At 42.3% G+C, this 21527-nt stretch overlaps 2 protein-coding genes across 3 annotated transcripts in view; one reads left to right on the top strand and one right to left on the bottom strand.

Moving 5' to 3' along the window:
* The window catches only part of plekhh2 (pleckstrin homology domain containing, family H (with MyTH4 domain) member 2), a 32524-nt gene extending 14563 nt beyond the window's left edge, over positions 1–17961 (bottom strand). Inside the window, exons 1-8 of the mRNA XM_054600066.1 lie at positions 17891–17961; positions 15384–15513; positions 3741–3803; positions 3505–3654; positions 3289–3372; positions 3062–3143; positions 2794–2979; positions 630–1495 (exon numbers count right to left, since the gene is read on the bottom strand). Coding sequence (XP_054456041.1) covers positions 630–1495; positions 2794–2979; positions 3062–3143; positions 3289–3372; positions 3505–3654; positions 3741–3803; positions 15384–15506 — 1554 coding nt within the window. The 5' untranslated portion in view covers positions 15507–15513; positions 17891–17961. The remainder of the gene's footprint in view (positions 1–629; positions 1496–2793; positions 2980–3061; positions 3144–3288; positions 3373–3504; positions 3655–3740; positions 3804–15383; positions 15514–17890) is intronic.
* Positions 17962–18531: 570 nt separating this feature from the next.
* thada (THADA armadillo repeat containing) overlaps positions 18532–21527 on the top strand; it is a 96065-nt gene continuing 93069 nt past the window's right edge. Inside the window, exons 1-4 of one of the 2 annotated variants that reach the window (XM_054600106.1) lie at positions 18532–18601; positions 19091–19172; positions 19755–19864; positions 20554–20684. In XM_054600106.1, coding sequence (XP_054456081.1) covers positions 19100–19172; positions 19755–19864; positions 20554–20684 — 314 coding nt within the window. In that variant the 5' untranslated portion in view covers positions 18532–18601; positions 19091–19099. The other variant, XM_054600104.1, reaches the window with a different exon arrangement.

The raw sequence follows: 21527 nt of genomic DNA, 5'->3' as shown, positions 1-21527 counted from the left end.
GGTGGTGGCAGCAGCAAACTGTGTTTTAGCACCTAAAAAAAGGGCCCAATTAAAAAAAACTATCAATATCAGTTTAAGTGTATAAAAGGTTTAAATTATTTCCACCGTTTTACCTTGCCATGAGACATCTATACAGTCTATGTTCCAAATGGGGGAACACCAGACTCCATTGAAAGAATCCCTAATTCTACCTCGCAGACCACAGGAGTTGCTGGTCTCCCGTCGCCTCGATCGGTTAGTTTATTTTGTGTTGTCGTGTAACTTTGGTGAATCCGAGCTAACCAAAGTCACACAATGACACAAATGAACTAACCGATTCAGGCAGCGGTAGACCAGTAAAACCCTGCGTCCTGCAAGTCAAATCACAGATTTTTTTAATGGAATCTGGCGTCTTGGGAGAAGAGCAAAGATGGATACAAATTACTACTACAGGTATTACAATGGGTACGTGCCCCATACAACCCCACTTCCAAACATCCCAACTATCCCTTTAATGTGCACTTGAGCAGCAAAAAGTAACCATTTCACAGTGATTAAATTATGTAATAGGGTTAAACATGTTGCTAAGAATTAGATTGGCATGCATTTCAGTGGAGAGTTTCATGATGGTTTAAGTTTAGATAGATTACCCAGGAGGGCAGCCTGTGTAACGGGGGTGTAGGGGGAACTGAGCTGTCACAGCTGATCTCTGGACCAGGTTCCTGTGGACCAGGTGAGGTCTTCAAGGCTGGAAACGTAGGCCCAGCTCGTGAGCCTTGAGGAGGCGTGTCCCTTCCCGTCTCCATGCCAACCTGCTGCTCCTGGTCGAGATCCGTTTCCTGTGGTCGGAGCGGGCGCAGCATGCTGAGGGCGTTGCGCGTCCGCCCGTGCTCGGCCTCGGTGCTGATCGGGGGTTGGCTTAGGTGCCTCTTGGCCAGAGCCGCATTTGTTGACCCGAAGCCCGCCGGGGTCCGTAGCCGGGGCTGTTTGGGGGAGGCCGGGTTGTCCCTCGGGTCCTGGGGAGGGTTGGGTCGTTTAGGAGTGAGGGCCGTCGTGAGGATGGGGCTGGGGGTGTTGGCTTCACCCGACGAGGACGAGGAGTCCAGTCGCTGGGATTGGAAACGTTTGTTGAGCTCCTCGGAGGTGCGGTCCTCCAGCTTGGCCCTTCGCGCCTCCTCCTCCTTACACCCTCCCAGCGTTCCATCCAGCAGGCCGAAGCCGGGCCTCTCAGCACGCTGCATGTCGTCGTCAAACAGAGAGCTGCTGTCGTCGGAAGCAGTCAGGTAGGTCTCACTGCCGGGGCGGCTGAACTCCAGACCACCACCACCTCCTCCCCCTCCTCCTTCTCCATCTGACGCAGCGCTGGAGAGCACGGAGGAGACGCCACGGGACTCGGGTCCGCGTGTGCTCTCATCCAGGCTTTCAGATGCACTGTCGTCCTCCAGAATTCCAGTCTGGTCCGGTCTCTTGACTTCACCGTTTGTCCCTGAGGAGGCTGTCTGCTTGCTGCCCTTCTCTGTCAAGGCAAACATGACATTAAATATTAAGGATCTCTGTTTCATTTGGGTAATTTTCAGTGATAAACAACACAAAATACATAGATTATACATTGGTTTTCAATTGAGTTTGTGCAGCAAACTTCTACAAGCAGAGTTTTGTTCACATTAAGGACTAAATCAAAGCTTTAGTGTCTCTGCTACATCTTTGCCCCAATACACTACATTTACAAGAAGCAGTTCATTCAGTTTTCCACCTGATTTAAGTCATAGAGACAGGAGAGAATACAATTAATGTCAGACTTAGAAAAGGAATCCCCAGAATTATTTCTTTCTCATTTGACTCTCAGGGCTTCTGTACTCTACATTTTTTCTAAGTGAGGCACAGTAAGTGTGAAACCATAGATCTGACCTAATGGCTAAAAAGGTCTTCTGAGTCACTTTCCAGCATCCTGTTTCAGCCAGAATTTTCCGTTTCCGTATCCAAAGCTGTGAATCTATGGTGACTGAGCAGTCTTAAGACTTTCCTTTTTGATAACGCTTATATTTAGGGCTGGCTCAGGTTTATAGTTAGGGCTGGCTCAGGTTTATAGTTAGGGCTGGCTCAGGTTTATAGTTAGGGCTGGCTCAGGTTTGCCTTGGTCCTGCCGGGAGACTACCTAGGATACACTGAGCTCCTCTCTCATCTTCTCTCTCTACTTCTTTATGAATTCATGTCCCTTTTATGCACATAACTAACTTTACGTTTTTCCCAGAGTATTTGTGCTTTCTCGCCTCGCAGGTTTTCCATGAATAATTGTTACATCTGGACCGTGGCCGTGCATCCTGTCGTGGTCCTACTGACACCCACTGCTCCTATCATTGTAATAATAACAAGTCATATATCTTACTTATATATATTACTTTTACTGATACCAATAATACTTCAATTTTATTATTATTATTTTATATCCACTGCTGCTGTTATTATTAGCAGTTGTAATTTTCTCCCTAATTATTCTGCTTGCTACTCTTATTATATGAATATTTTTTGTCATATACATTGAATGTGTTGTAACTCTGTTATGTTGTTCATTCTGGACACATGACTTCTGTTTCTGTCCATCCTGGTAGAAGGATCCCTCCTCTGTCGCTCTCCCATAGGTCTCTTTCTTTTTTTCTCCCTGTTAAAGGTTTTTTTTTTGGGAGAGTTTTTCTTGTACCGATGTGAGGGTTCCGGGACAGAGGATGTCGTATGTGTACAGATTGTAAAGCACTCTGAGGCAAATTTGTGATTTTACGATTTTGGGCTATACAAAATAAATTGAATTGAACGTACCGGTTGCGTCTCTGCCCTCCGTCTCCTCCTGGGTGCTGAGGGTCCTCTGGCAGGGTGCTGGTCCGGTGAGCACCTGGGGGCTCTTCCCCCTCACCTGGAAGCAGCCGAACGTCAGGCTGCTGAGTCGCTGGGCCTCGCCTGGTCTGCACAGGACGCCTCGCCCACCGCCCCACTTCTGCTCGACGGCTGCGGAAGAAAAACTCAACATTATTATCATAATTATAATATCAAGCCAATTTTGGACATAACAACCAGATTTGAAACTCACACTGCACTTGTTTCTGCAGCTCCCCAATCTGAGCTTCCTGCTGCTTGTTGGATTCTCTCAACGCTGCGTTCTCCACCTCAAACTGAAGAAGAAAGATGTTTCAAAATAAGAGCCCCTTCTTGAACCCAGGGATTTATCTAATTACCGCACAGATACATTTTGCCACATTTCCATATATTTAAATACGTTTGTTAAACTTGAAATCTAATGCCATAATTTAAGTTTACCTCTGACAACTTCAGCATCACCCATTCCTTGATCTTAGCTGCTTTCTCCTCCACTGTTTTGGCGTCCTGAACTCGGATCTGTTTCTGGTAAAAGAGGACATAGTGTGACAGTATCTGTGTTGAAGACCGACTGTTGATATATCCCTCTACATGCTTTTGCACCTTGGAAAAAAATCTGTAGTTTTGATGAAATTCCTCATGTGCCTGTGCTTTTACCTGCTCCTCCAGCTGCTGCTCCAGCTGGGCGATGACGTCCTCCTTCTCCTGCACCAGGGCCTGCATCTCCTGGCACCGCCGGAACAGACGCACCTCCGAGTCTCCCGACTGACTGTCCGGGGCTTTCAGCTTCTCCTCCATCCACTGCACCTGGAATCATAGGTACACGCCATACATATACACGTAACAGACAGACACATACTGAAAGTGAAGACATCTTAGTTTTGGATTCTCACCTGCTGGTTAGCGGTGAACGCCCGTTTTTCAGAATCGATCACCTGCGTCTCCAGTTGTTGAATCTGGGAAACAAGGAACACAATATTTTATTTAGATTAATCTAACCTTATTTTCATTCTCCTTATATCTTACTTCTCCTGAAATATCAACTCCACTCCCGTCCCTGAGCCAGACACAACAGCACCAGATAAAGACAGAGAAACGCCGCTATGCTGAAGAATAACAGATGCTTTGCAGCTGGACTTTGGGCATGTGTAGGCTCAAAAGAATGTTTAGAATCTCGATAAGGATACTCAAAGTTAACAGATGTATCTTAAATTTGGGTTTACGTATTAGGCATTTATCAACAAGTTCCTCCTCATACGAAATCTCTATTTAATAATTGCTTTAATTTGTAGCACAATCCACTGATATTTTTGACAAACTCACTTGGTTTATTTCTTCTTATGCTCAAGTCATTTTTGTGTTGTCCAATTCAAAATCTCAACTATTGTATCTTTAGTAACATGGCAGCAATTGCATGCCATCAATTATGCTTTAAAGGGAAAATTTGCCACCTTTTTATGTGGATGTCTAATCGGTGTTTATTATAAATGAAGTCTATTGAAGCAATAAATTCAACTCAGTGCGGGCTATATCGACAGAGAAAGCTGGGTTTTCTGCCTGCTGAGCCCTGCTGGCAGCGCCTACACGTACCAGGATGCATTGCAAGCGAGTTTCCAATGCGACCTCATATTTTGGGATGCCGTTTTCACTGTCGGAAACTTAGTTAGTTTGCAATGCAAGCAAAGAGAGGTCTTTTTCTTTTACTTTATTTACACAATGGAACTTAAGGAAGTGCTTTTTTTTCAGCGGCACTAGAGCCCGCCCCCTGGCTACAAAGAGGCGGAGACAAGAAGCTGAAAGAAGCTGGAACATCCTTGCATCCAACGAAGTCACTGTCGCGTCTAACGGCGGCAACGGATGCAGTAGGAACGCCAGATTTTGCAGACGCGTACTCAGCATTCTCAGCATTCTCAGCATAGAATGCAGCGCAGACTCCATTGCCTAGGAGGAGCTGCCATTTCTTTTTGACAATAAGTCCCATTTGTTTACAACGCCTCTACTTTGTAGTTTTTCAAATTTCTGCAGAAGTGCTGCATACAGCACCTTTAACCAGCTTTATAATAATGACGAGGTGACACATCTGTAAAGGCACAACCAGCTCTTTGTGTGCTGAGATCAGAGCCGAGCATGTGTAACCTGGTAGAAGTGTGTTAAAACTGCAGCAACACTTAAAGGTCACCCACACACACATGGATGAACGCGCACGTGCGTGGGAGGAAAAGCCCCAAGCGAATCGAGTAGAGAGACGACTTCATGAGCAGCAGTCTTCTGAAATTCCTCCGCTCAAAGTGGCGGAATCAGCACCAGGAGAGACTCTCAAACCTCAGCGGCTTTATGGAGGCAAAATATGCAGGAATGTTAATGGAAATTCTCCGCGAAACAACTCTGCAACCACTATGGCTGGAATACTTTTGCTCCATGTGCACATATGCAAGTACAAATTAGAGTAGATTATAAAGTAGATTAGAGTAGATCCCTGTGGGGGGTCAATTGGGATGACACACCAGAGAATGTGATGTAGCTAAGAATAGGACGAAGAACTGAAGATAATTGAAGGAAGTCATTTACTTTGAAGTGAATGGTTATAACACAAACAGAGACAGTGTTTCCTAAGTGGAAATTAGATCATGTTAACATTGTTTGGTATCTTACTCAGCCACCTGTAGCACATAGAATGCCATTAAATACTTTAATTCACGATCAGCGGATAAAGGTTGATGGAAAACCATCATAGACAATATGGCATAGACTTTTTTTTGAATTCTGCCACATTTTTATAGCTTAAGTATATAAAAATTCCTAAATATGTAATCTATTATATTAACAAGACCTGGACCTGAATAAGAATGAGTACAAAAATGAAAAATGGACAGATGGATTAACCAATTAAAAATCACAGAAACTCAAAAGTCTTGGGCTAAAGTCGCCTTAAGAATTATCCTTCTATGTGTAAACATTACTTTCCCCACTTTGTAAAACAAAATGTAACAAATAAATACATAGATATAAATTCACTGAATTGTTATATATCAGTAAAATAATAAATCGTACAACAGCAACCTTCAAAATCAAAAAAAAAATGTCCATCCCATTTTCTCAAAGTCAAAGATCTTTAAATGGACTGTACTTGTATAGCGCTTTTCTAGTCTTCCGACCACTCAAAGCTCTTTTACATTACTTATCATTCACCCTTTAATACACTGATGACAGGGGCTACCATGCAAGGTGCCACCTGCCCATCAGGACTCTAAGTCTAACTAACAATCATACAACATTCAAACACCGATGGCACAGCCTTCGGGAGCAACTCTGGGTTAAGTGTCTTGCCCAAGGATACATCGACATGGACTGCCGGAGCTGGAGATCGAACCGCCGATCCACTGAGCCACAGTCGCCCTTTAAAATTTAAACATTTTGTTTTGTCAATCCAAAACCCAAAGAAATTATTTTAAATATATTACAAAACATATTATATTTAATATATATTATATATACAAACACAACTATTTTTATTTATATATTATATTTATTTATATATTATTTTATTATTATTTATTTTAATTTTTTTATTTATCATAGAATGCAGCTTTTTTTTATTCCTCCCCCAATTCCTGCACGTTACTCAATTTCCTTATAAATGTGACTAGGTACAACGTTTTCGAAGTGGAAAGGGACTTGCAGCCAACACACAAATGTCAGATGTACTCTGAAGCTGCCGGCTGCTTGGTGTCCATAGTGGTTCTGTTAAATACACTGTAAAAATCCACACATTAACGCTGGAGTTAACTAAAGCGACTGCTGCTCCCTTCCATGACCAAGTGCGAGTGTGAACTACAGCGTGACGAGAGGAAACTGTGTTTAGCTGCAGCTTGGACGCAGTCGGTGGAGGCCGCTTGGCACGTCCCTCCTCCAGCTTCTCCCCCTGTGTTTGTTGACTCCCGGAGAACCAGACCAGGTCGAAGCGAATCCAGCTCGGTCCAAAAAAAAGGAGCCACACCCTACTAGAGCCGCTCAGTGTTTCCACTGCACAGCCTTCTCTGAATCAAAGTAGAAGCAAGGCCTTTACTGTTCCACAGTTGGACTTTTGGAGAAAACTACGTTCTGTTATAGGTTTATATATCTGCATGTTCACAGTTAGCCTGGAAATTCTTCACATGTGATTTTGGAAATACTGTGACCTTATTTACCGTTTTGTGCAGATAAAAGTACCTGACACCTTAAATACCAAGTAGTATGGAAACATCACCAGTCAGACAACACTTGCATTTGCTCTATTTTGTACCTAGATGTAGAAAAAAAGGCCAATCTGTATGGCTGTTCTCGCAGCCAATCGCCGCAAGCGCTCTTCGACTTAATGCGGTGTGTGATTGGCCGCCCCTGGCTCCAGCCCACACTGTGTGCAGTGTGGCGAGGTTGAGCTCGACATTTGATGGATTCCAGCATGCCAAGATGGAAACGAACCGTTGGGAGTTATGGCTGCACCGCAACGCCTCCGGCATCCTATAAAAATGGTGGCATATTACGACACTAAAAGCTTCCATTCACGTAGAAGCAAAACAAGGTATGAAATGAGGTACTCTGTGAATTCTCCTGATCTTAATCACTTAACGCTGAGCCCATCAAAAGCCGACGTGAAGAAGGTTAATATAAGTCACACGAGCTCGCTCTATATAGATCCTTCTCTGCGCCGCAAACGGCAGACCACGTCTCTATAACAGATATAGAATCTGGCGGAGAACGGCACGTTAATTACAGGGCTTTTAGTGTTCAGCAGGCCGGAGCTGGAGACGACACACACACACACACACACACACACACACACACACACACACACACACACACACACACACACACACACACACACCAGACTTGACAACACATAAACACGTCTGATGATGATGATGATGATGATGATATCCTCCTGTGTATCAGACCATGCGTGCAGCTAGTGTATGTTTTCCCTATTCAGTATGTTATATATGGGATAAATATGCCTAGGTGTGCACCAACACACACACACACACACACACACACACACACACACACACACACACACACACACACACACACACACACACACACACACACACAGACACACACACACGTGACCCTCTCCCCTCTCTCCCTCAGCCTCCATGTAACCTCCCGACGACGCTCTATCACCCTCCGTGCAGTCGTTTTTGCTGCTCCGGATCCAAACTCCAGCTCAACTTCCATTCCTGGAATTCCACAACTGGCGCTCTGTGGCCGACCTCCATCCTGGACTACACCCCCCCACCTCCCCCATCGCCACAGACAGCTCACAAAGCCTCCCTCTGTAGACGCTGCGAGTCACACCGCTGACCTACAGGTTTTCATACCGAGTAGGTTTGCCGAAGGAAGTTTTTCTCATGAGGACATGCTCAACCTACAATGTGAAACTATAGTTTAAGTGTGTTCATTGTCAAATATGCCCGATGGAATTGAAACTAGGGACAAACTCACCTCTATAACAAGTCTCCTTTGACACACAGGACTCACTCTATTGTGGGAAAGAAAAGTCTGAATAACTAAAGGTTGGTCGGAGGAATCTATGTATGAGCTCTAGAGGTGAAAATCTCAAGCAGATGTTTGTGTTGATATACATATATAACAAAAATAAATAATAAATAAAAAAATGCACTATATGTACGTTGCATATTCCAGTTTAAGCACTAGATTAAGACTTAATGTTCTGTTCCTGTTTTGTTCGTTCCATCTTTAGATATAAATTCCATCTTTACATTTGTCATCATTTACATTTACTTCGTAATCTTTTAAGTGGGCCCTTTTAGGCCATGATGAGAAACCAAATATTTGGTATCTGTTTTAACATAACCTTTTTACAGATTCACAAATGACATCTTCATATTTTACGTGGACACGTAAAGGTCTAAAGTTTAACATCATTAAGTTAATTTAGATTAAATCGAAGAGCAGCAGATATACATGATTGGTCCACATGGCCAGCAAACCCTGCCTACCACATAGAGGATGTTTAGCTTCTTTCCAAATGTGGAATCAATCAGAATGGAGGACCAAACCAGAATATTCCACTCCACCCATTTGTGGTTTTGGTGTGCGTCTACTGTATGTACAGTAAGGATGTGTGTGTGTGTGTGTGTGTGTGTGTGTGTGTGTGTGTGTGTGTGTGTGTGTGTGTGTGTGTGTGTGTGTGTGTGTGTGTGTGCAGTCTGATGGGTGTAGTTTCCAAAAGATAAATATACATATTATCCTTTTTTTCACTTATTGTCACCAAATTCCATGAAAAGAGGCATACAGCATCCTGCAGCTGTAAATACTCCCTGGAGCACCAAATGTGAATTAATCCGCAGCTGGAAATTATTTTACTTCTTTTTTTTTTTTTTTTACTTCGTTTGCCAAAAAGCTACACCGCCCATCTGTGTTCAGAAATGATTTAAACTTTAAAAAAATGAAATTATGTATTTCTGAGTGATGTTTTGAAAGATAAAGTCATTAATCAATTGCGTTTCCCCTCATACAATATGCAGATGATACATTATTTATAGGGATGAGGTTCACAGTGGTTCTCAGGGAAATGGAATAAAAATGATCAGCCAGTGTGTTATGTTGCAGGGATGGAGGTGGCTGGCTGACTGAAAATGTAACACACACAGCCTTTTTGTCTTCGTCGTGAGATGTGTAGCCCACTGTTAAAGCTGGAGGCCCCGCAGGCCAAAACTAACGTCCCTCCCAAATAGCTGCACCCACACACGCGACGCCAGTTTTCACTCCAAGTTAAAAAACGTTTATGAATGACTGTGAACTGACCTTCGTGCATAGATGTGCACACGTGGAAATTTTGACTGCTTCAACTTGCATTCTCAGTTTGCGTGCAACACACACACACACACACACACACACACACACACACACACACACACACACACACACACACACACACACACACACACACACATACATTTACTAAACTGGGTATTTCCTCCCCTGGGACGCTCAATCTTTACACAATGGCTCATTTCTTCTTTCTTTCTCCTCATTCTCTCTCCATCCTCTTGCTCAGGCTTTCTAGGACTTCTGCACTATGCCAAGTCTACCTGGATTAATGTTAAATAACATAAAATTGACTCAATCGGGAGCAATTCAAGCAACAACCATCTCAACTATTCCTTTAGTCGTGTTTAAGCAAATCTCATTTCAGTTGTACATAAATGCCCCAAAACGCTGCAGTAGCATCACTGAATGGACACAAAACTGCAGTTTCTTCATCACCAGAGGCCTCGACAACAGAGTGAACCGCCACTCAAAACGACTCCTTTTGCCCTTTTATTAGCCCACCTCCACCGTGGGGTATTAGGGGGATTTTGCAGTGACGTACATTCGCCCCCGCACTGCTTTTAAAAACAACAAGCTCTGGCTGAAGCGGTGGGAGCCGCAGTAAAGGGAGGGAGAGAAAAAAAAGCATCAGCAGGGGGTTCAGCGTGTTAACATGATGAGCTCATAGCATCGGCGGGTCAGGGAGCACAAAGTGATGGGTCATTCTACAACAAGCTGAAAGCTGCATGTTGTATTCTGAAAAACATCACGATCCATTGAAGTCTGTAGGAGTGAGTCTGTTTCAGTCATTCTGTGTGGCTGTGTAGCAACAGCACAAAGTATATAATCCTGCGGGCTTAATCTTCTTATTCTCCTTCTTCCATACAAAAGTTTGCCGCGTAACTTCCGCCGCAGCGTTGCAAGCACATGCGTAAAAAATACATCAAAACGTGCGGCCTGGTCGGGAATCGAGTGCTATTTCTCTTCTAAGAGATTCGCCCAGCGGTTTCCACAGGAACGGGGAAAAACGGCGAGAAATTTCCCCATAGAGATGAATGCGTTTTGGGCGTGGAGAGAGCTTAAAAGCACTCAACTTTGGGCCCAGACTGACTCGTCATACTTTAACGTAAAAAAATGATTTGAGGTTTAAAACGTGAAAAAAACTCTGGACTATATTGGGCCAAATGGGCATTTTGATAGCTAGCACAGATTTCATGACATCAGAGTTTAAGTTTCAGGAAAATTTAAGCCTTTTTCAGATTTTACAATGGGTGTGTATTGGATGGAATGTTCAGACCTAGAGCACGTGATGTCATAGTTAGAGTGAGAGGAGCTTCAAAATCTTGTGAAAAACATATTTTAAAATTGCCAGAATTCCCACAATTTTCACTCTTCAGGCATATTTTTGTAGATAAACTTGTCCTAGTCGCAGCCGTAACACTATGGAATCCAACAGTCTTACACATTTGACTCCATGTGCCTGAAAGCAACATGAACTCCAACCAACTGCTCCATTAGACTCCATGTTAATTCTGACGACAATTTCTCAAAGAAAGCAGATGGTACCAGTTTTCTAACCTGCTCTGAAGCTCACATTTTTTAAAACAACAAACATAAAAAGTACATCTCTGCGTTCGTCAGAGCCATAGCTTTCAGAACATAAAAATATTTTTTCCATTAGAATTATGGTTTTATGATTGTAGGTAGGAGTTTGACAGCTAGTTTTGTTCAAAATCAGTGTCTGCTCTCCCCTCTCTTAATTAGTTCACCCAGGTGCTCCCTCACCATGGCAACCAGTGACACACGCACAGAAGCATGAGCGCACACACGCAGTGCCTGTGTGTGTGTGTGTGTGTGTGTGTGTGTGTGTGTGTGTGTGTGTGTGTGTGTGTGTGTGTGTGTGTGTGCGTGACCTATGGATCTCAGAAACAGAGATGAGGAGTGATAGCATTCTCAAGTGATCTCGTGGTCACATTTCAAACACCACAAATATATCAACGCGATGGGCAGTGGAGTATTTTCTCTCTATTGATGATATTATTTTGGAGATTGGACTCAAATCATTTTTGAAATGTACCCCAAACTAACCCTCATGGTCACATTTTAAACACATACAACAGATACAACACTTACAAACATAGCTTTAAACATGGCTCCACATTATATTTAATTAAAACCAACCAACTGAAGTCTTGGAGAGGAGACACAGTGGAGGGATTCTGATGCGAGCATGGTGATAGTCTTGGTTAAGCAGGACAAAATGGCTGACATATAAGATTGTTTATTGGAATTTAACTCTGTGAGAAAGGCGGCCTTCATGAACTTGGTCATTTGATTGACAGAGAGAGACTGTGTGTGTGTGTGTGTGTGTGTGTGTGTGTGTGTGTGTGTGTGTGTGTGTGTGTGTGTGTGTGTGTGTGTGTGTATTTCTCTCCCACTCACTCACCCTCTCTCTCTCACTTGCTCACTCTTTCTCTCTCTCTTTCTATCTCACTCACTCTCTCTTACTCTCGCTCTCTCTTTCACTCACTCACTCTCTCCCTTTTTCTAATCTCTGTTTCTCTATCTCTCAATGCCTTACTTTCTCTCACACACAACTTCAGGGAGAACCTTCCCTGTGTTATCGCCAGTTATGGCCAACAGTAACTCAGCACGACTACTATTAATACTACTATTAATACTACTATTAATACTACAACAACTTCTTCTTCTACTACTATTGCTGATTCGACTATTTCTTCTACTTAACCACTGATACTACTGCTGCTACGGATACTACTACCACTACTATAACTTCAGCTTCTAAAACTACTACTCTTCTTATGACTGCTTCTTCTACTATTACTACCACCTCTACAGTTCAGCTTCCAGAGTTTTCTTCATGGTATTTCAGCTCTTTGCTTCTTTTGATGATGCAGTTCAGCTTCCATCTCTGCCACTTTACAATTCAACTACCAGGTTTTTCAACAGTGCAGTTCTTGGCTTTTGGGCTTTTTCAGGAAAGTCATTTGAAACTTCCACATTTTCAGCAATGCTCTGTGACTGATTTCAGCTTTCAGCATTCCAACGCATTTTCTGCAGGATTGTATTATTTATGCGATTGGACTTACTTTTTTTTTTCCAAATGAACCCCAAACTAACCCTAAATGAACCCCATTGATACAGCTGTCTCAGAACTGTTAATATATGCAACGTCTTCGGGCAGTAGCAGCCACACAGTCAACATTTCTTGCGAAATGTTCTAGTTTCTGTTATGATGCAACTAGTTTTTGTTTACTGGATAATTTGTCTTTTTTTCATTCAAACCGACTAAACTTTTCAATTAATAGAATTAATCAATCTCAAATAAAAGACGTTGAATATCATTCAGCATGTAATATCTGTGGTGCAGATGTATTTTGGTCAGAAGAAAGATGACGAAAAACTGCCGACCTCTGGTTGAACTCTGCATCATTGGGAACTAAATCAGGGATCTTGCTGATCTTGGGCATGCTGTAAAATGACAGGATTGCCACTATTCTTCGTCAGATTTACAACAAACTCTCAGGCCTCATGTTACAGTGTGCTGAGAAACTAAACTAGCATGTGGCTGATTGATAGTTAAACTGGAACACGACAAATTCAAGGCAACTGAGCGCTAACCTGCTTCACTAACAGTCAACGCCACTCAAGGAGATAAAGTAAACCGGTGAAGCCGAGCTGAATTATAGAACACTCTGTGTGTTTCATTTTGTGTTTTATGGCATTGAGTGGAAAAACGCTTTAAACAGAGCTTAATTCAAAGCTGTCATATAGGATGGATAAGACCAAAAAAACACGCAGCACGTGTTCTACGTGGGCTGATCCCTCTCCCGAGTCTCTACGGGAGTTTTGTTTTGCTGTCCGGCTGAGCTTACTTTGACTCTGTAATCGACTGGAGCTAGGTCAGTCCCATCATGCAGTGCGTGGCGGAGCCCTGTGGTCAGACTGCTGTTTACATTAGAGCTCTAATCAGCCTCCCTGGAGAGCGACTTCAGATCTAGGCCACTGAGTGGTTTTGGGCCAGCCCAGTTCAGGGAGGGACGGCCAGACACACCACCACAACTCTCTGTTTGAGAGCGAAGACTACATGTTGGCAATGTCTTTTAAATTTGGAGTTTTCATATCATTCAGGGCTATTTTAAACCTGGGATCACCTGTAATTAGGAAGCTAATGCCAAAACAAGTAGCATTAAAAATGTATCCTATGTGGGGTGGGCTGCTAGTGATCTTAGCAGAAGTTGCTTCACATATAGGTACCTATGGCTCCTCCCTCTGTCCTCCTGCCTGTCTCGCAATGGCGGACTGCGAGGCAGACAGTAAAATGATTAACTGGTTGGATGAGATGAAATAATTACAAGTGATGGCGAGTAATGTTAAAGACACTGTGAGGTATTAACTGGGGCTGAAACAATCTCAATTTAAAATCGATGCCTCTATATGACCTACATAAGTAAACCAGACCATTAGCGAGAAGATCGGCTATGTCTATAAAGTTATTCTTAAAATTCGACATTGGTGCCACCTGGTTGGATTCCATGCACAATCCTATTAAAATCATGCAGGTTCTCCAGAAACTCCTGAGCTCAGCCTCCAGCTACAACTTCAATGCAGCCTTCGACCTGCAGTTGGAAGCTCCAGCAGGAGGAGGAGAGCTCAGCGCCCAGCAGACATGTTTCCTCCTTGGGCCAGGAGCAGAGCTTTGCCTCGTTGCTCCGCTGGCCTCCGCTGGTCTCCGCTGGGAGACAACACCGACACCACGCTGCTGGAGAACCAGGCCGTATTGTTGGGCCCGCTGGAGGAAAGGGAGGCACGGGAGAACCAGAACCAGGACTGTGCGTAGCAGACTGTCAAAAGCCTTCTGCAGTAAAATAATAGGTTCCCTAAATGGAGTCTGGTCCTTTGTGGACAAAACACTAACCACTTTCATCCTCAGGGATCGCCAAAATCAACTCAAAATGAAAGTTCCTTTCTTTTCCCAGCGTTAAGGATTAATTAAGAGGGAAAACAAGGTAGCTCAGATATATTATGTAGCGTATAAAACATATTTAATGAACAATCCCCGAACAAACAATATACATTGACAGGTAGCCTTTACCGGTAGCGCTCCAAAACGATACAGTCATGTGATGAAAGTGTTTACTTCAGTGTGAGCAGTCTGGTGGTAATGGCATAACTGTTCATTAAGTACGCAGAACATACTCCAGGTACTCGTTACGTTAGCATGCAAATTTGAACACAGCCAAGGAGTGAGGCGGAATCAGTTAAGTGAAAAAAAAGAAACAGCTTGCTGTCGCAAAAACAGTATTACTGCTAAATTCCCATAATAATATGATTGTATTACCCATGGAAATAGGAATAACAAGTGACTGCATGATGACGTCATTATTTTCTGATTCAAGCTTGTCTTTGCTCATTCAAAAGAATTGATTTTCAGCATTTTTACCTGCTCTTTCACTTTCAATTGTCTGTTGATGGTATTTCTACTAGCACGTATAGCTTGATAATCAATATTGGAGCAGGTGTGCATGTCTTCAAAAATGATGCCAGAATGAGCGAGGACTTCCTGTTTGGTTAATACAATCCCTCCATGCACACATCCCCACACTTCTCATAACTCAGACAAGAATCAAACTGGCACAATATGAATCGTTAACTGCTTTCAACGATAGATTTACAGAATGACGTGTGTTCGAACCCACCTTGTCGGCGGTGAGTTCTCGAATCTTGATGATCTGCACTCTGAACTTTATGAGCAGCGCCTCCAGGACCACGCACTTCTCCTTCCAGTCCTCCTGGCTCATGGCCTCCTCGCCCTCCGCCATGCCGACCCTGTGGAAGACCAACGCACAGAGGTAAGAGTCAACCACCGTCATCAGCTCCCTACAAAGGGAGGTGAGACAACCTGTCCTCCAAGCTGGATGGGGGTCAGTGTCTTGCTCAAGGGAGCTCTGGCAGACGTGGAGGCTGCAGTTTGGTTTGAAAAATATAACTCTAACTTTTGTGAAGCTGTTCAGCATCTTCCAGTCTTCATGGTGAAAGAGGATTTTTTTATTTTCTGTTAACAGTATTTTCTGACTAATGGAGAGATAAAAAGTGAACTAAAATTCCCTTTATGAAAATCATTGACTCTAATACATCTGCTTTATACGATGTGCATATTGCTGTTCTAGAAATGTATGCAATTTATATAATAACGTAATGCCTCATTTGCATGTTGAACATGCATTTTCAGAAAACTTGTAATACAAAAAATGTATTGTCCTAATGTCAGTAATCAACTGTGGAAGTTTCATTTTAATATCTATTATTTTATATTTTTACCTTATTCACTTATAACTTTTTATTACTCTTTATTATATCAGGTTTTCCCACCAGAGTGATGCTTACTTGGGTCAATATTGAATTAGGGCAACAATCGCTGCAGTAGTTCTTTAAATAACATGAAATTAATTGAAAATATCTGGTTTAACGATGGAAAAACAGAAAGTTTGTTGTTGTTGTGCACATTTTGTTTTTGCCACCAGCCAGCACCTGAAATATTCCAGGGTTCGAGCCCAGCTAGACCAGTGGGCGTAAAACTTTTAGCCAAACAGGAAAAATAAATAAAACTTTTGTTCCAACACCCTCCACGAGACAGACTTGCATCATGTTTTTTTCCAGCTCTAATGGAAAACAGGCGTTACATCTACAGAGAGAGAGATGAGATGAGAGGGACAGATGAGGAGGTCTGATGGATGAGGAACGAAGATAGAGAAGCCTGGGTTTCTCCTCCTCCAAGTAATAACCTCTCATTACCAGCCGGGCCTGCTCACAAAGAGACTGCAAACATGTGTGGAGGGAGGCCGTAAAAAATAAAAGAAAGAAAAACGGTTCCACAAGCTTATTTCTGTTGCATGTTTTGCTGCGGTGAAAACTGACGGAGGCGGGGGGGTAATATAAAGGACTATAACAACTATAAACATAATGCATGCCGTACCAGCCAGTTAAGACATTTTGATACCATACATCTGTTTTTACATTTGAAAAGGAATAAAATGTTTTTTATCATATGATATTTTGTCAAACGAACGCTTTATATTACCTTGAATCATTTAGATTTGCTGCAGTTTGTACTGGCAAGCCCAATTAACATTTATTGTGAATTTTAAGGGAAGACCACCCTATTCATAATTGAGACAAGATTTTAGTTGAATAAAGCCTTTTATTTAAACTGATAACAATATTATACTGTCATTGTGTTTCTGTTATAGTTATCCTATTGGGAGTACAGTTCAGCTCGTGTTCTGGGACAATGATTCGCTCACATTTCCTTGTAAGTCCCTGTTTTTGTAGAATTTAATGAGTTCCTGTGAGTATTAGTCAATTTTCTATAAATCTACAAATATATATATATATATATTTATTTATTTTCTTCTTCAAGCATCATTCCACAGCGATGATGAAAAGATGTGGCTGGTGGAAAACACTAAAGGCCATTTGACCCCTGAACCCTGACTCTGAGTTTCTTTTTGTCTCTCTGTCTCATTTCCTGTCGGGTAAAGTCGGCCTCAGTGTAAAGAGAGAGAGAGAGAGAGAGAGAGAGAGAGAGAGAGAGAGAGAGAGAGAGAGAGAGAGAGAGAGAGAGAGAGAGAGAGAGACAATCTGCTGTCTGAGCGCTTCCCTGTGACATAGATCCGGACTGGTGTTGTAGAAGTAAAGCACCCTAATCACTGAGGTAATATGGATTATAAAATGTTTTTACATTTTTCTAAACACAAGGTTGTTTTCATGGTTCATAAAGAAACTTAAAAACCACTCCGAGGACAAAGATTAAACTTTAAATAGTTTGTGGTACCTTAAAGTGAATTTACTATAATACATCACAGTTCATGTATTTTTATTTCCTGCGATGTCAAAGAAATATTTAGACATTTTATTCACAAAAACAGTATATATATATATTTCATATTATATAACAACGGCTAGCAAAAGACACAAACCATCACTTACTTATTTTTGGTTCAACAGTACATTTTTGAGTCATGATAACCAATAGAGACTGATGTTTTCACATTCATGAGTGTCCCCAACTTCATCATCAATTTCCCATCACTTGTTCCACCAAATAGCTTAATTTGTCTTTGTTGAACTATAACAGTGTCATTTAAACAGACAAATCTTTTTAATTAAAAAAAGTAACATTTTTCATCAAAGTTTCTCGACTTACCCCTCAAGTTTATCTGATGGATCGAAACTATGCGACGGACTTCAGTCCATGTCGACTCCAGCGTCTATACATTCTGAGGAGGAGAAAAAAAATCCTGATTCATGAGTAAAAACGGTGAATTTCTCTTTTGCTCCAAAGGATTTCATTTCAGCTCTCGGGGAAAAGTTGGAGACGGGTTGGATTTTGAGAGGGGCGTGGCTTAGCACGACGCGGCCAATCATTGGGCGTTTCACCGCGCTGCAGAACCACGACGCCCCTCGTTTGATTGGCGTGTTTCCTCCACCAATGAGAAGCCGGAGCGCCACTTTACGGCCAGAACAGCTCCTGAGGGCGGTGCGTTCCAATTGATCGGAAGTGACGTCACACATGTGCAGCATGGACCATAGGTGTGACAAGCTGGCGGGAACAATACAGGAAAATGAAAGAGTGTGGCTTCAAGTTCAGAGTTTTTACAACAAACATGTTTGTAGAAGTTGTTCAACCACACAAAATAAAGCATTTTTTACATTATGAAAATTAAATAAAGCACATAAATATTGTCAAAAAGGTGATATGAATTGCATTTCATTTTTTTATAGGGCATGATGTTTAAAGTATGTTTTATTCTGAAAAATATATACCGGAAATGAAAGCTTTCTATTCTCTAGCTTGACCAGCTAACGTTACCGGCCGAAACAGAAGAGCTCCCAGTGAACCTCATGCCGAATTGAGGTGAATGCTAGCTACTTTTATTCAACTTTAAACTTTTATTAAGCTGTTCAACTCTTTGTGAGCGTTGCGTCGTTTGTATGTGTCAGACAGTGTTTGCCATTGTTTGTTTTCCGTTTCATTTCTGCCGCAGAGACGGCTAACATAGCAATAGTTGGCTAACATTAGTCCTAGCAGCAGTAATGTTACTTTTAACCAAACTAAAGAAGAAGAAATAATGCAGTAACAGTTTGTTTCCATGGGGGAATGTGTGTGTCTCTGTGTGTGAGTAATATAGAAAGACAGACAGAAAGGGTTAAGGTGTGACATGTATAAAGAAAAACTGTTAATTTGTAAATGCGACATGATTCATTTATCCAAAGGGCAAGTTATTGAGCTGGAGATTCAGCGTCCTGCTCATTTTTGACAGCTGTGACACATTGTATTTCATCCTGTGGTTTGTATTCTCTATAACCAAAAGCCATTTATGAGATATTTGTGAATTTGAATAAGGGCGGAGTCATGGTGGTGAAGAAGAAGACGGCCAAAGTGGAGGCTGTGGTTCTGGAGGAGGAGAAACTACACGAGCTGATAGGTAATGTGACTAAGCTGGTATGGTTAATAAAAAACATGTATTTCATCCTTTTGCCTGTCATCAATGTTATCATTTTGTCCCAAAGGGGGACCCTGGGGTTTGCAGTTTGGGAACCTCACTCTACCCCACTACTGTAACATTATATATATATCTATATATATATCTATATATATATAGATATATATATATATATAGTGTTTAATGTATATATGAGGGGCCCGGGTTCAATTCCTGGACAACCTCTGTGTGGAGTTTGCATGTTCTCCCTGTGTCAGCGTGGGTTCTCTCCGGGTTCTCCGGCTTCCTCCCACAGTCCAAAGACATGCAGGTTAGGTTAAGTGATGACTCTAAATTGCCCGTAGGTGTGAATGTGAGTGTGAGTGGTTGTCTGTCTCTATATGTCAGCCCTGTGATAGGCTGGCGACCTGTCCAGGTGAACCCTGCCTTCGCCCATTGACAGCTGAGATCGGCTCCAGCACCCCCGCGACCCTTAACTGGATAAGCGGTTACGGAAGATGGATGGATGGATATATATATATATATCATAGTGTTTAATGTCTAGCAATGTGTGATCTTTCCTAGCATCCCTCTCTGTGGATGGAGGAGAGGATGGAGTCAGACTGGTTGCCCAGACCCTGCTGTCCTGCCTGGAGCTGTCGGAGCCCGTGCAGCAGATCCAGCTGGTTAAAAAGGTTGGTTAGGAGCAATGTGAGATGTAATATAACAAAAAAAGCACCTCTTTTCAACATGCAGGTATTGTGTTGGCCTTATTACACACACTGCCAGCTTATCTAGGTTCTCTACTGACACCTTTAAGCTGTTAGTAGCTGCAACCTCTGATTGTGCAGAAAAAAATATGTCATTCCTGTCAACCTGCACTGCTTTTGGTAAACGTGCTTTTAAAGTTTTTGCACTTTCAACTTGGTTTGAGCTACAGAGACACTTTAATCTAGATTATATTCTAAGTAATCAAGTTTTTATAAACAGGATTGAGGACTTTCTGAACACTGAATGTACGTGTCCTGTTGCAGAACGACGCTGCAAATGCATTGGTTGATGCAGTTTGTTTTAAGTCTGTTATTTGTGTCTTTAATGTTTTTTTACTTTTTGCTGATTTGTTGTTAAGTCTGTTATTTGTGCTTTTATGTGTAAACCTTACGCTGTCGTCTTGGCAAGCAGTCTCTCTTAGAAAAGAGAATTAAACCTCAATGAGTCGTATCCTTGAAAAATAAAGGTTAATAAATAAATATTAATTATATAAAAACGTTGTGTAACACAAAGATTAGTAAGATATAATAAGATTTTTAATTATTTAACACTCTATGTGGATGGTGTGTGCTACCATACAGTGTATGACCATTGTGTATCCATTCTGCACCAGGCAGGGGCCCAGCTGGAGGCGCTGAGTGAAGAGGAGACCGATGGAGCTCTTCTACAGGCCTGTCTACACACCCTGTCTCTGGTCTACACCTCCCTGCAGGCCAAGAACCCCCTGAGACGAGCCATTGCCAGGTACACAGCATCTGTTCGAGGCGATGATATGGAAGACTATAATATGATTTTAGTGGCTACCTGCTGGTGAGGCAACCAGTCTAGCAGCAAAGGTTTTATTCTGCCTTTAAAAGGCAAACGGCATGAATTGTTCCTTCTTTGAACTGTGGTCTGTGATCCTAGTCCTAACAGCAATGTACATTCCATATCAGTGTTCAAGTAGGAGGGAGTTGGGGAAACTGTCATTGCCTCTATATTGCTCTCACACCAAAAACGTAGGGTACCTCAATTTATTTTTAAGGACCTTCAAACTTAGCCAGTTAAAGAGGAAGTGTGTAGGATTTGGCGGCATCTAGCTGTGTGTTTGCAGAGAGCAACCAACTCCTCTGCTAACTCCTTCCTTTCCAAGACTGCCATGAGGTGAGCTGCTTGAGTGCAAAACCGTTGTAACGCCTTCTCCTTGCTCAAAGACGATCTTAAACCATAATCACACTATTTTAAGAGCAACGGAAGTCAGATGGTGGCTCTGCCGCTCGGGTTACCAGCAGCTTTACAAGCACATCGGAAAAACACGGTGGCCTTCAGGTAACATAAAAAACGCAGAAAGCTCTCTCTAGAGCCAGTGCTCGGTTTGTCCTTTCTGGGCTTCTGTAGAAACATGGACCCGCTCCTTATGTAGATTTGAAGGGCTCATTCTATATCTAAAACAGCAATTCTTAGATTTAGGTGAGTCTATATTAACGAAAATATGGTTATGGCTATGCTATTCCATTTCCGGACCCCAACAAAATGCTACACATTGGCCCTTTAAGAGTTTAGCCCCAAGATGTTTTGTGAGTACAGCCCCCTGATCAATAACTCGTC

The sequence above is a fragment of the Anoplopoma fimbria genome, chromosome 6, assembly GCF_027596085.1.
Source record: "Anoplopoma fimbria isolate UVic2021 breed Golden Eagle Sablefish chromosome 6, Afim_UVic_2022, whole genome shotgun sequence".
NCBI lineage: Eukaryota > Metazoa > Chordata > Actinopteri > Perciformes > Anoplopomatidae > Anoplopoma > Anoplopoma fimbria.
This window is presented reverse-complemented; position numbering and strand designations above follow the sequence as displayed.